The 14,959-nt window shown below is 53.8% G+C and overlaps 1 protein-coding gene across 1 annotated transcript in view; it reads right to left on the reverse strand.

The window, feature by feature from the left end:
• The window catches only part of PDRG1 (p53 and DNA damage regulated 1), a 4,262-nt gene extending 3,787 nt beyond the window's left edge, over window positions 1-475 (reverse strand). The window contains exon 1 of the mRNA XM_019539779.1: window positions 317-475. Coding sequence (XP_019395324.1) covers window positions 317-475 — 159 coding nt within the window. The remainder of the gene's footprint in view (window positions 1-316) is intronic.
• Window positions 476-14,959: the final 14,484 nt, after the last annotated feature.

Raw genomic sequence — 14,959 nt, forward strand, 5'->3', positions numbered from 1 at the left:
GCGCCCGCCGGAAGTGCGCCCGCCCGGAAGGATGCCCCGCCGGTCCGCCCGGAAGCGCGTCCGCCCGGAAACGCGGCCCCTGCGCCCCTGGGCCGGCGCTGGGAAGGCCCGCCCGGTGCCACGTGGGGTTGTATCGGCCCATGTGTGCCACGTGGGGTGCAGTTTGGCTCCGTCTGTCCCAGGTGGGGGTGGGCTTACCCCCCAGGTGCGACATGGGGCTGTAGCTCTGCCCTGGTCCTGCGTGGGGCGCCACGTGGGGCTGTAGCGGGCCCATCTGTCCCACGTGGGGGTATTGCTAGACCCCCCTCCCACCCACTTCCCGCATGGGCCTGTAAATCCCCTCTTCTGCCCCCGCGCCCTTGCCATGGGGCCCCTCCACAGCAGTGAGGCCCGTGGCCGAGCTGCGCCTGGGGGCGGTGGATGAGGCGCGGCCACCCAGGGATGCGGGGTGTGAGGGTGACCACTGTGGAGCCATCTGTGACCCCTCCGTGGGCAGGGCCTGGATCCCTCACACGCGACGCTGTCACGGCCCGTTTCCTCCCACCATCCGGCCGTCGCAGGATTGCAGATGGGCTCCCCGTGGTCCGAGGTGCGGCCACGCGGAGACAGAGTCAGCCGTGCGAGGCTGGACGCAGGCAGGGGCCGGGGAGGTTTGTAGGTTTGCCCCGTGGAGACGAACTGACGTGTGTAGATTTGCCCCCCGGTTTGACCCATGATAATGAACCAATGTCTGTGGATAGATATCTCTATCTGGACACAAGGTCTATGGCACAAGCTTTAGTGGGCTGAAGCTTGCTTCACCCGATGCGGCGAAGGGACGTGCCCAGAGCAGCGTATAAGGAGAGAGAGATTAGAATACCGAAGACAAAGCAGGGGGAAGTGGAGAAGTGGTGGGGAAGGCAAACAAACAGGCAGTAAACACAGAGGAGCAAAGGGGTCACAAAACCTAATCCTGGTAATGGGATAAACATCCGTGGTTCCTGTCTAAACCATCCTGTACAGTCCATCTGTGGGGGTTTCTTGTTCTGCACGGCAGACTCACGCTGTGCTATAGCTCTGGTGGTCAGGTGTATGAAGGCCCATGTCCCCTGCCAAACAGAGCAGCCTTGGCACGAGCCCCAAGTGCGGACGTGCTTTTTCTACTGGTATTTTTCCACTGGTAGGAATGTTTGCCTACCAGTCGATTGTGCCTGGGTGTTCTCACCACCCTTTGCTTTTTAGGGAATCTGAATATTTAGATCTCTGTTGGGGGGCCGCTCAAAGGCCATGTGCCAGGGGTGTTCCCGTGTGCGGGGAGGGAGCCATGCTTGTACGGCAAGAATCCCTGAAAGTGAAATCAAAACCTTCTAGAGAATTCACGGCCACAGAGATGACGGTTGAGGGAGGAAGCCTCTTGGTCTGAAATCCATAATGGCAATATGAAGTATTGCTTGGCGTGGGAGACTAAGCACTGGCTCAGGAACTTGCTTGGGGTAAAGCCTATTAAGCACCCTTTTTCCATCTGTCTGCCCATTGCCTGCATGCCCCTTTTGTTGCCAGAATCCCTGGTGATGGATTATTTGCTGCAAAAATGACAGCTGAGGGTTTGGCATCTCCAGACAAGGAACTGTTCCTGTGGAAGTGAGTCAGCACCTGCTTTGATGAAGCAGCAATTCTGCTATGTGTGATGGAGTAAATTACATTAATGTAATTAAACAGGAGCCCTCGCTTCACGAGAAGCATCTGTTTAACACACAGAAGCAATAAAAGTGAGGGATCAGGGCTTCTTGGAGACGCGTCTGTGCCAAGTCTCGGAGCGGTTGTCATTAAGATATTGAAGGCTGTTCTTGGCATTAAGGAACTACTTTAGCTGCTGCTGAAGTCTTCAAGATGATGCAGCTACACATAGGCTTGACGCTTGGTTCTGGGCTGCAGAAGTTAAAAAGGTTTTGCTGAAGAGTTGCATAAGAATATGCCTCTGAATGAATGTTCCTGATTGATTTGTGAGAGAGACACTTCTTGCTCTGTTGGAAGTGACCGGCAGCGTCAGAATCTGCTCACGCAGTAACAAGTTTCCTAGGGCCGGGAGAACGAACTGCTGGATGGGCGCAAAGCAGAGGGTGAGCACTTGTGTATCCATAAGGCCTCTAGACCACCAAGGGGAGATGAGGAGAATCAAAGGGGATGATGATGCTGTTGGAGAAAAGCTACGTGAATTCCTTGCAGCAGTCTTTGCTAAAGCAGATGATGAGGAAATTCCCATCCCCAGAGCATTCTTTACAGGAAATCACGGTACGGCATTAACAGAGCAAGAAATCTCTGAGGAAGAGATTATGGAACAGCTCAAATAACTTGAGTGCAACGAATCTCTAGGACCAGATGGCGTTTGCACGAGAGTACTGAAGGAGCTGAAACGTGAGATTGCTCAGCTGTGGATGAGGATCGGAGACCAATCCCTCACTGTGTCATAGCATGTGCCGTACTGGCCCAAAAGAGATGAGCTGAAAATGTGTCGGGTGAAGAGCAGGGCTGCCGGGGCGGCCGGAGGAATGGAAAACCTGCTTTGTGAGAGGAGATTGATGGGTCGTAGCCCCAGGCTTCAGGGCTTCTGCTGGTCACCTGAAGAAGCAAGGAAGAGTTTGCCCTTCTCAGTGTTAAGCCCTGGACATTGGCCATAGCCAGAGGTGGGAGATGGGGTGCTGGTGCCCCTGGAGGTATTGAGAGACCTCCCAGGTGCAAGGATTGTGAGGGTTGTGCCTGCCTCTAGCATGGGGCATGGTCAGCTGTCTAGGTCTGTTTGAACACATCCAAGAAACACCCTGCCACTGCCAGGGCAAAGGTCTCGGTGCTCCCGTTGTGTGTCCCGCTCCCATCCTGTGCCCGCAGTGGGTTTCTGGGGTAGGGGCTGCCCTGGATCTACAGTGTGGGAAAGGGGCTGAAGTGGATGTTGTGGATCCCTTTGCACAGCTGGCTGCCAGCATGTGCAGGGGCCTCATCTGGGATTTCCTAGCAGGTCCCTTCTAGTCCTGTGCTCCTAAAGGCAGCCATTCCCTGGGTCTGGCTACCAAAGAGGAGCCACTGAGAACTGAAGAGCTAGGAGCCTCGTTTTAACTGTACCGGAAAACTTAGGTGGGCTTAAGGGTAGACCCTGATACTCTGACCCACTGGGAAGCTTTGGCCGAGCTACTCAAATAACAGAGGGAGGGGGAGAGGGCAGAGACAATCTACCAGGATTTTTCAAACCCTTTTGACAAGGTTCTTCACAAGCGGTGCCCCAAGGTAGAAACCCTCAAGACAGGAGCGGAGGGGGCAGTCTTCAGAGTACAATTAGGAGAAACACCATGGCAGGAAAAGAGGTGGTGGTGGTGACTGATGAGGCTGATGATGGCATTTTAAGGTAGAAGGTCAAGGTTTCTAAATAGGCCAATGAGTCCTTGCTGCAGAGTGTACCGGGCCAGGAGCGGGATTTCTGGTGTGTTGGTGCTACCAGCCAGGAGGCTGAAATGGGAAAGAACTGGTGACATTGGGTAGGGAAGCCCAGCCTCATCTTGCAGACAGTTACTCAGGATAAATTATTTGAAAGCAAGGAGATTCCTGCCTGAGTAAGGCCTGTTCACAAGAGTGGGCACAGGCCTTTTACTTGGAGCTAGGCTGTTCTCAAGGTTTGAAAAAGCAACAAAGGGGCCAAAGCCAGAGTTGTAGCAAGTGAATTTAGCTCTGCCGATGGCAGCGACGTGCTGGATTACATCACCACTGACTCTGGCCTTGCACCTTTGGGAATAGATCTTTCCCCTAATGGATGTGACAGATGTCAAATGAGATGGGAGAGAAGAGCTGTTTGAGCAGTGGCAGGAGGTGAATGTGATCTGGGAAGGGGCAGGCCCCCGAGATTAGAGCAACGACATTTCTTTATGAAGTGAGTAGCTAAGGTATAGAAGGAGCTGCGCGAGAGCAGTGGCATCCTTGGCACAGTGCACACCAAGGGGCACGTCTGCAAAAAGCCTGCTGGGGTGGGCTGTCTGGAGTCCCGTGGAAATTGATCTTCAACTCTTTCCCTGAAACCCACTTTAGCCAGAGGGCTGAGTCCTCCTCTCACTTGCCTCCCTGCCCCTCTGCTGAAGCTGGGGGTAAGGAAAATAGGGTGCAATCCTTGCATCTGCACATAGTAAAGCTCCCTCTGCTCTTGGGGCCTCCAGATTCACTCTTGTTTGAATTTGTTTGCAGGTCCAGGCCTCAGAGCCGCCCTTTAAGGAGATGCTGTGTGCTGAGCAGGGCAGACTGCTCTGTCCAGCACTGCCCTGGGTTCCCATCCCTGGAGCCCCGGAGCAGTTGCTGGTGGTGGCAGGTAGGCAGCAGTTACAGCGGAGCCAGCAGGAGGGAAAGAGGAGGGGCAGAGCCAACATAATGATTTGTTCCCCCAGCTCGGTCTGGGTTTGTGCTCAACGCTTGCACACGCCAAGGAACTTTTTAGATGAAAGCCCTTTGCTTCCCTGCCTGTCTCAGCCTCTATAAATAATGTATGCTTCGTCATAAACAACCCCCCTCTCCCAGCACCCCGCGCTTGTGTCGGCTCGTCTGCGCTGCTTTCTAACAATGCACCCGTGTCAGGCAGATGGGCTCATTAATAGCAGCAGGTCACCCTTTTTTTTCAACCGTGCGTAATAAAGAGAGCATTAGAACAGCCCAGTCGATGAGATCAGATTTCCCTCTCCATGGCGAGGCAGCTCTTTCAGAGCCCGGGTGATGATTACCCCTGCCAGTTCCCTCAGGGAAGGGGACGAAGCTTCATTCATCATACAAGCCCTCTTGGAAAGCGCTCTCTCCCCCCCTTCTCTGAACGTGCTGACATTTGGTGAGTCGGTGGCAACAAATGAACCTCGGACTCAGAGGTGCCCAGTGTTTTGGGGTACGGGGCCACTCTAGAGCTCAGAGCCTGCATTTAAATCCTTGTGCACTGTAAGAGGAAAGCTAGCTCTGCAGGCCCTGGTGTTCCCTGGTACTCCTGTTTCTTGGGCAGGAGTTGTTGCTTGTTGGAGTCGCTGTGGCTGGAGCCGACATTTCGATTCCACCCTGCTCTTGCCAGGGGCAGGTGCGTGAAGACTTGATTTAGGACTTGAGTCTTCTGGGCTGCTCTGTTTGATGGGCTCCCAGGTGTGACAAGGGGAAGGTACTTCCACACCAAAGTGTTTTTCTTTCCATTTTTCCAGATTGTTAGGGGCTGGAAGGGACCTCACGAGATCATCGAGTCCAGCCCCCTGCACTAGATTCACTGATTCAGGGAACCGCGAGTGGTGGGTTTCCTTCTGCTGGGCTCCCACTGGGATCGCAAGTACCTGAGGGCAGCACAACGGGCGATAACATGAACAAAAAGAAAAGATCCAGTGTATCACGCATCTTTTGAGTGCGGCTGAGAAACATGACCCCTAGGTGCTGGGATGTGGCATCAGCATTATGTCTTGGTCCAAGCAAAGTGCTGGGTCTGCCTAGACAGGCTGTGTGCTAGAAATGTATTTTGAAGAGGGGCTTGAAGTGACACGAGAGATTGGGGCCGAGGGAGAAAGTATTGGGAGAGGAGGAGGGGGTCTGGGCAGAAACCAGCCATGATGGCTGGAGCGAGGCCACTTTTATAGGAGCCTTGACATGAGAGAGGGACTCCTCTGTCTTGCCATCCACTAGAGACAAGCCAAGGTTTTCTGTCTGTGGTTGCTTGTGCCTCGGCTTTCTGCCTATCTCTGAGTGCCCAAGAGACGCTGCCTCCATCTTTACAGCGTTAGTGAGTCTGTCTCCAAAATTTCATCCTACTTTCACCTAATTATTGCTGTTTCTTGATGATAACACTTAACACTTAATTAGCAGTTTGTGCTTTCAGAGTATCTTGTGAACACAAACTCCCTGATCTTTAATTTACTTATGCCTGAGCTGGCCTAAGCAGCTATGTTCTAGCTACCCCTACACCAGCCCAGCTCGCTGCTGCTAGTCACCAGCTGGAGTCCTCTCTTCCAGACTGCGTTAGCACGAACTGTTAGAACTGGGTACACTCTTATTATCCATGTAAATCTCCAAGCTTTAATTCCTGTTCCTGTAGGTAGGACTCTGCTAGCTCGTGGCTCCTTGCTTCGGTCCTCCCAGTTGAAAGTGAAGGATTCACTGCAGCTGCATTTCCCCTGAGCTCTAGAAAGACAATCAGCCTGATTGGATTTCTTGCAGAGAGTTTAGCGTTGGTGCCAGGTGCCGGACTGGCAGTGCTAGGGACTGGCTGTGTCTTCACAGACAGTGTGTGCACGAGGCAGCGTCAGGGCAGGCTTCTCCACGCCAGCTAGGCAGTGACCTGGATACATCAGTGCGGAGAGGAGTTTGGCTTCTGTGGCCCGCTCAATCCTCAGCCCTTCTGCTGAGAGAGCCAGCAAAGAGGCCAAATAATTCCATGTGTGGCGGCAGCTTTTATGATGTCAGGATCTGGCCTGCAGCTCCAGTCGCACACGGCATCCGATAGCCCTCCAGAAGGATCAATATGCACTGGCAACCTGTGATCTAGAGTGGAAAGTCTGTGTCTTCTCCTGGTCCCCCAAGCCACCTGTTCTCCAGTCCCATAGTGCTGGGAGATGCATCAAACACGGTTTAGTATTTGGAAAGCGGCTCGTGGGTCTTAAAACACAAAAGCGCTCCAGAGCGGTCATTACTGCCTCCTTTCCAATTCTACCATGGCGTCTCCTGATTAAAATCACACTGTTGCATTGCCCGCAGACTGCTGAGGGTCATGGGGAGGGAGGATAAACAGGTGCGCTCCCAGAATACGCTCTCCAATCATCACTGCTCTTTGGTATGATAAACACAGGAAGTGGGATATAGAACAGGGCACTTCCCAGCTGCTGTTGATCTGTGAGCTTTGTTTGGCAGAAAACATTTGAATCCTAAACACTCAGAAATGGGAAGCCGGCCAGGCGGTGTTGGTGTTTTATGTCAAGAAGCTAAATAGCTCCTCGATGTTGGAACAAAACCTCCCTGTCTACACGGGGAGGGCAGCCAGTCTGCGCTCGGACACATCCCTGAGTTGGTAACCATAAGGTCCATTACTTTCTTCTTGGTTCAGTCAGTGGAAGCTGCCAACGCCGCGGCCTGTAGACGGGCTCACGTTTGAAATCCTGCACTGAGCTGCCCCTGCGCTCAGGGATTCAACGCATGCGGCCATGCAAAACCAGCATTTCCCTCTGGGAGAAAATGCAGGCCTCAGGTGGAGACAGAGGTGATGGAGGAGCCTGGAGGAGATGGTATCCACACCCTTGGGGTGTGACAGCCAGTCCAGCAGGGTCAGCCAGATGCTCTGAGTCACTGCAGTGACCTGAGGACCAGAAAAGTCCAGGAGGATGTGGCAGCTGGAAGCAGCAGAGGGCTGGGCCGGAGAGTGAGTCCTTTCTGGATTCATTAGGTTTCAGAGGTGGAGCATAACTCCCTTTGGTAACAAAAGAGCACCCACCTTCTGCCCCCAAGCAAAGGGCTTGGCAAATGGAAAGAGTGGGCCTGGGTGTTTCTCCCTTTGTCTGACCTTTTTATTCTTTGATGAACCTGAGGCTGAGGGCTGTGAACTGTCTGTGTTACATACTTGTCTGGCCCCATTATTTCATAATCTTTGCTGAATTTCTCCTTGCAGCGGGGAAGCACTATTCTCCTCTCATTACTGAGCCTCTGAGAGGCTGCATGACTTGCACGCAGGGGCTCCTCAGCAGGGACGTGAACCTATTGCCTGCTGCCCAGGCCTGTGTGCTAGCTCCTGGGCCTGTCCTTTCTCTTCTTCCAGAGACTGTGTGCTAAGCCTCCCGCAGCGGTAACTCCAGGGGTTCTGGCTCCTCACCGTGTGTGTAGACACAGGGAGGAAAGTGAGAGTAGAAATCTGAGGACACGGGGACTAGAACAAGCTGGCCGGCTCATGGTAATCATCCTTTGTTTGCAGATAATCTCTTAAGAAAGATCACCCGAAGTTTGGCAGCTTACTGATCTTAATCACATAAGGTCATTTGTTCTAGTTAACTAGAGATGTGTTCTGGGCTGCAGCGCTGTGCGCTCAGAGCGTGAAAGGTTCAAGAGATATATAACCTGAGTTGCATTTCCCCGGCATGGCCATGAGCCCTTTGTCTGTCTCCAAGTTTCCGAACACTGGCCAGGAAGAACCAGGAGCTCAGAACTAGACGTAGTCTGAAGCATTTTCCTTTGGAGGAGTCTGACGTTCGCAGTCAGGTACAAATCCAGAGCCAGACGCTTTCGGTCTATCGTACCGGTTCTGGCATTATTGCAGTTCCCCAGGGATGGAAGTGGTGCAGGAGGGGGGAGAATCTGATGCTCAGGCCCCGTGCCGGTCTCCCACTCATGCTGTGTCTGAATTGTCGGAGTGCCAGATCCTGGCACAGAAGCGATCTCTCTTCACCCTTCCTTTAAAATACTTTTCCATACTCAATATTGTGGTGTGCTCATGAAGCACCTAACTCAAGCACATTGGGTTTGAGAACATAGTCATGAGTTAAATGGGCCCTTGCTTTACAGATGCATTAATTTAGGTATTTTAGTTTTCAACAAGGCTAATTTAGGTATTTTAGTTTTCAACAAGACCAGTGGCTTGCTGGGTAATGAAATCCTTGGATGTCTGTCCTGCTCCTCAAACAGGGAACCAGGAGCTTGAAACAGCCTCTCTAAATAAAGGCTTAGCAGCAGCAGGGAGATGATACCAACAACAGCTTTGCTGTTGATGGGATAGAAGCAGAAAAGAGAGGGCTGGAAAGCACCTCCTGGTTCTTCCCTCTTAGCTGGGCTACTTTTCAGTGTCTTTTGACGGAGTGTCAGGGACTTTCCTGCTCAAGTGGCCCTATTTTCCAGCTGCCAATCTCTTCCTGCTATCTGAGGCCACGTCTGCACTTGTAAGCGAGACCAGCAGCTTTTGAGCTGGCATGAAAGTCCCGACACGCGGGATTGCTATAGGATGCTCACTCTTGGCTGACATGGTGCATCCATGTAGCAAGAGGGTGTGTCTGCGGTGGGCGGGCATCCCTGCCTCTGCATGGGTGGGGAGCTTGGATGCTGAGCAGATGGGCAAAGTTCTCACGTCCGTCTTAAGCATGGGACGGTGCATCTGCTGGGATGTGCAAAACTTCAACGAGTCACGCAGCAGCGAGGGGGAGGAAGCGAAGAGGGGAAGCTGGAGCCTGCGAGGGAAAGTCAGCGCAGGCTGCAGGCATTTGCTAACTGGCCCTGCACCAGGGAGAGCACTTTAGGGCCTGTGCAAATGGCCTTCAATGGATTGGGGTGCAGATCCGGGGTGATCAGCAGTAGGATGGAGAAGGCAGGGCCCTGGGGGGGGTGAGGCAAGCATACAGCAGTGCGTAGACCCCAAAAGGAGATCTATTTGAATGATGGGAAGCAGGAGGTTCTCACGCTTGGGAAGCTTGCAGCTTGGGCCTGCCTTTGGCTGGTGGCCAATCAGTTTGGTATTGGAAACTCCCTGCTGGGGCGAGGTTATGCTGCAGGTGCACAAGCTATTAAGTATGTCCTGCTGCACAGCGGTGTTGTCTTGGGGCCTGTGCAGGAAGTGACAGAATGATTTGGGGCATGGGGTGGCATGGCGTGTGGGGTGCATATCCCCGTGCTGCCCCCCTTGAGCATCTAAGGGGAAAGGAGCCCTGCTCTACAGTTGTCTCAGTGGAAATATCTCCTGGCTGTGTGGCCAGGGAGAGGCATGATGCTTGCATCTCTGGGATTACTAGGCTTTTTGAAAATCTGCAGGCAGGGGTGTTCTCTCAGCCTGTCATATGCCCCCAGTGGGGTTGTAATGCTGAGGGTAATTCCTGGGGACTCAGCCTCCTCCACACTTCCCTGGCTCATGACGCCATGCCCCAGCAGCGAAGAAAGGCATAATTCCCATCGGAGCAGATGGCTGTGGTGTGAGCAGTAAATTAAGAGCCTGCTGGAGATGCCTCATGACTAGGCTGGCTCTCAGGGAGTGAGAGGTTCCCATGATGGTTGCAGCACGTTGTCTTTTACATAATACTGGTACAGGGCCAGAGAGACCATGGCCAGCAGGCTGGAGGGGACACGCAGACAAAATATCTGTTGCTTGTCGACAGCCAGAAACACGGTCAGTTAAAAGAGGGCACTGAGGTGGTCTGGTTTAAGGACAGACTTTGACAGTGTCCGGTGTCCAGACAGTGAACTGCTTTGTGCTAACGTGGGTGACTTTGGGAATGAACTGCACATGGCTTGCCTGTGAATAGCCACTCCTGCAGGAATCGGAGGTCCGTGCACATATATATGCTCATAGCCATTCTCGCTTGCTGTGGGGACTGACCAGAAGCAATCTGGAGATTGCTTGCGTCTTGTAGGGGTGCATGGTACATAGTTTTGCTCCATAATGCTCTGTATGACTGCATATGCAGCTCTGAGACCACATGCTGGCTGGTGCATTTTCCCAGGTCACTCCCTCCTCTTGCCACCTCCCCGGTTCATGAGCTTTGTCTCTGGGACTCATGAACCATGGAGGTGGCAAGATTTGGGGCTGAAGGAAAGGATTGGGGAACATGGCTTCCATCCATTTCCTCTTCCTTCTGGTCAGGGGCAGTCACAGAGGAGTTGTGGAGGGGGTGCTTCTTGAGGACACCCCACTAGGGTCACAACAAGGCAGATAGTTACGTGGGCAAGCTCCCTAAAACTTTCCTGTGAAGATTGTCATGGGATGGGAGTGGACATAGCCTCTTGGGCATCTCTAGCAGCATGCTTGGGGACACTGCAGCAAATGTTACTAGACAGGTAGAGACGATGCTAGCTGGCATCACCTGCAAGTCTGCCAGGGACCTGGAGAAAGCCGCTGTTCGAAGCAGCTGGGCCCATGTGCCACAGCAATGGTACCATGGCTCAGTGGAGAAGGGTGTTCTGCCGTGCTGGGAGAAACAAGGCAGCCCTTCCTCGAGGCATTTGGGCAGAGTGAATTCCTGCTTGGAAACCTTGTTGAGATGGTGCCGTGGGGCACACAAGATGTCTGGGCCAAGAGGCACCCAGAACCCTGCAAGTAGGGAAGGGTTGTTGCCGCCCTGCCCCTCAAGCCGATTCAAAGCCAAGCTTCTCCAGCCAGCAACGAACCACCGAACCCCAGCACAGCGTGCTAGTCATTTGTCCCGCACCTGGACCATGCGACTGGGAAACCAAAGCATAGCATTTCCGATGTTTCCCCAGTCGTGGTGCACAGCTATTCAGAGAGGCCCGGGGGCTGCCTGGCCGGTTCCTGGACTGCTTACAGGGATCATTTTCTGTTTATCGTATTGGAAAGCGCAGGTTTGGGTATCCAAGTATTTCTCTTTGCAATGCATTTATTTATGCTGCTAAACATTCTACCTGCCCTGCCAGCAGCCTTTATTCGGGAACGTTTGGGAGTTGTTTATAGCAGGCTTTTTTTTGCCTATGGCTGCCAGCGCATGTTGTTAAAATAAATCAGCTCTTTCCAAAGGCAGCACCTTTGTTCCATGCCCACGCACGTTCCACGGGTACCTTGAGAGGAAGGGGGTGGGGGGGATCTGGGGCCCGGGAAGAAAGAAGCCTGCAGTCATGCACCTCTGTGAGCTCCACTCCCCTTCTTCACTCGGCTGTGCTGCTGGGCCCATCTGTGACAGGTGCTGCCAGGTCCCCAAACCTCCCAGCTCTGCAGTGCCCCCCTTCTCCATTAATTCATTGTCACTGTGCCCTTTTTTTGACAGCCTCTGCTAAGACTGGTACCATGCCAAGACAGGGCTGCTTGCCAGCCTCTATGACCCAATGAGCTGTGGTGGTGGGAGTTTTATTCCTGACAAAGCCATCCATGCTGGACAGGTCAAAGGGTAAAGGTGATGTCCCAGCCCTCCAGGTTTGGGGGTTAGGATAAAGCTGATAGCCTCGCCTTGCAGAAGATACTCTTGTCAGGGAACAGAGGAAAGACCCTGTGAATGGGAGTCTGATCCTCGGGTCAGTGGGTAGCTTCTGTGTGTCCTCTACAGTGTATGAAGAAATCCCTTTATGCCGGTAGCAGTTCCAATGCTGAGCTGGTGGTGCCCCTTCCATTCAAGCCCTGATGAGGCCCAGGCCTTGCTTCCTAGACCAGGGTACACCCTGAGATGGACCTAAACACTAGCTGCAGCATTACCTGGTGCCATACCTGCACACAGCTACACGGGCGTGCTGGCAGAGGGGCGCTGGAGGGAAGGAGGCATTTCCACAACACTCAGGATTTTAAAGCGTGGCTTGGTTTCGATGATCCCTGATTTTGGCCAGAGCAGTTTGTTTGAGAGAGAGGGCTTTTGTGAAGAGTGTTGCTAGGAGGCTTTTTATACTACTACTGGTCACACAATCTCCACATAGGCATATTAGTGTCCCACAGCTTGGGCTCTTTGCGGGAGTCATTTGACTTGACCAGTGTAAACTTGTGGTTTTAACAGGCTTCAAACTATGTGTGGGTGGAAGCAAGGGCATGCTTACTTTTAGGGGTATTGGAAAGTCGGGCAGGAAGGGACCTCATACAGTCATCTAATCCCACTCCCTGCTCCATGCAGGATCATGCCCGACTAAACCAGCCCAGCCCAGCCAAGGGTCTGTCTAACCTGCTCTTGCAAACATCCGGGGTGGAGAGTCCACAACTTCTCTAGGCTCCTGTTCCAATACCTGACCACCCTTGGAGTCAGAAAGTTCCTCATCTCCAACCCACGTTTCCCCTGATTAATTTTGCTTGTAAAACTTTGCAGTGCAGACTACACTGCAGTGCAGACCACCCTCCCAGCGATGAGCCATTATTTCCCCGTTATATATGTTGTCTGCTCATATTTCACAAAAAGTAACAGCCGCAAACTGACAGAGAGCAGATTCAGGTTAGGCATCAGGAAGAACTTCTTCACGGGAAGGGTTGCCAGAATCTGGAACGGGCTCCAAGGGAGGTGGGTGGTGCTCTCCCCTGCTTTGGGGCCTTTAAGAGGAGACTGGACAAGCCCCTGACTGGGGTCGTCTGACCCTGGCGCTCTTTCCTGTCAGGGGCAGGGGGCTGGACTCGATGATCTGCTGAGGTCCCTTCTGACCCTAATGTCTATGAACTCCTTCCTCTTTTGTGGTATTACCCCACAAGTGCTTGCAGACACTTAATATCCTCCCTTTGTCCTCCTCTTCCCCAGGCTGTGTATATTCAGTCCCTTCACCCTCTCAGCCTGGCTGGAGTTGGCATCCGGTTTTAAATAGAAGCTAAACAGTAACAGGTTTTCCTGGACATAGTGATAGCAGTAATGAGCTTTGTCTTCTCTGAGGGGAACAAATGCGTGTCACCAGTTTCCCAGCCCCATCACTGCAAGCCAGGTGAGACTGATGTCAGCAAGAGTTCGTATGGTTTTGAGGGGTTTCAAGTCGAGAGCCACATTGCAGCAGCTTTGCAGGAGAAAGAGTAGGAAGTATCGGGGCATCTGCTTAAATCCTAATGAGCATCAAGCTCAGCTGTATCTGCCATGAAAGGTTCACAGGGGGTTTGTACCATTTCTCAGCATGGTCTGAGCAGGCAGCATGAGTTCAAGCACTGGCCTGTCAGCAGCTTTAGAAATGCCTAAATGGAGCCATCATTTCCTGGGATTTTAGGAAACAATTGGAGAACAAGGTGCAGATCTCTGCCTCTGCCTCTCCTCGGCGGCACTGATGAGGCTGGTAGGGCTGGGAGCCCAAATTGCACAGGTGCACTTCTGAGTGTCTCTGACTGACTGCATCAGCGAGCGCTTCTCTCCGCATATCAATGAGGTTCTCAAGGAGATTCAGTGCAAGTGGAGCCCTTCCTCTGAAGGAGCCAGCGCTCTTGAAAGGACCAGCTGGTGAAAAGGCGCCTTTCTTTTGGCTCGGGAATGATTGCCAGGCAGAGAAGAGAGGCCCCTCCCCCCCGGCAGACGTCTGTCAGGAGCCTCTCACCGTTAGGTATTTAAGTGCCATTACCCATGCTAATATATGCAGCACTCAGAAAGCCACACAAAGGGCCTGATTCTGCTGCTGAGAAGCAACTGGCTCCATGACTAGTGGGGCACTGATTTCAGGGAGGAAGATCTGGCCTTGGCTGTTTCAAACCGAGGGAGACGCCTGCGTGAGCTGCTTGTGCTGGGGTGCGATGTTGCTCACAGCTGGGTTGCAGCCAGCCCCTCTGCATGGCGAGGCTCAGGCTGGCACCAGGCCCGTGCCAAGAGGCCGCAGCGGGCGGCACGTGTTAGCGGCTTCCAGCACGGGCAGCAGCGCTGGCTGAGCGGGTGACGCAGCCTGTTCTGCGCCCTGGGAGGAGGCCGAGGGCGCTGCCTGTCCCCTGGAGATGCAAGGTGCGGCACCTCGAGGGGGCACGGCCCTCTGGCTGGCGCATGTTGTGCCCTCGCTGTGGCTGTGCCCTCATGTGGGTGCTGGGTTTATTCGCGCCCCAGGTCAGCGTCCTCTCTTACGTACGCGGCTGCACGCAGGGGCCTCGCACGTGGCCTGCAAGTCCATGCGCTCTTCACAGCAGGGCCTGCAAGCTGCTCCATGTCTTTCCCATTCATCTGGTAGTACCAGCCTGTGGTGTGCAGGGCTGGGACCCAAGCCCCCCGCCAACTCTCTTGCCACTCGGATGCAGCCTCTTCTGGGGTGCAGGTGAGCAGGCAGTGCTCTGCATAGCAGCCCCTGTGCAGGGGACTGGAGAGCGTCATCTGCCCCGGGCTCACAGCGGTGGCTCGCTTTGCACACCCACGTGTGACCTCCATGCTCGGTGGCACCGACAGGTGCGATCGTCCAGCCAGGCACCCTCCGCCCTCCCAGCTCCACGTGTAGTCCAGGGCTTGGCAGGCTGCCGCCGCCAGACCCCCGCTCCCTGCGGCAGCGGCGTAGCTCTGGCCCCCAGGCCCAGCCAGGCGCTTCGCGAAGGACCCGAGCCCAGCAGCCTTCCTCCCCCGGTGCACCAGCCGCCGCCCGCTCTCTCGCAGGCTCCGGTCACGCG

The sequence above is a fragment of the Crocodylus porosus genome, unplaced genomic scaffold (genome assembly GCF_001723895.1).
Source record: "Crocodylus porosus isolate Cpor-Errol unplaced genomic scaffold, CroPor_comp1, whole genome shotgun sequence".
Lineage (NCBI taxonomy): Eukaryota > Metazoa > Chordata > Crocodylia > Crocodylidae > Crocodylus > Crocodylus porosus.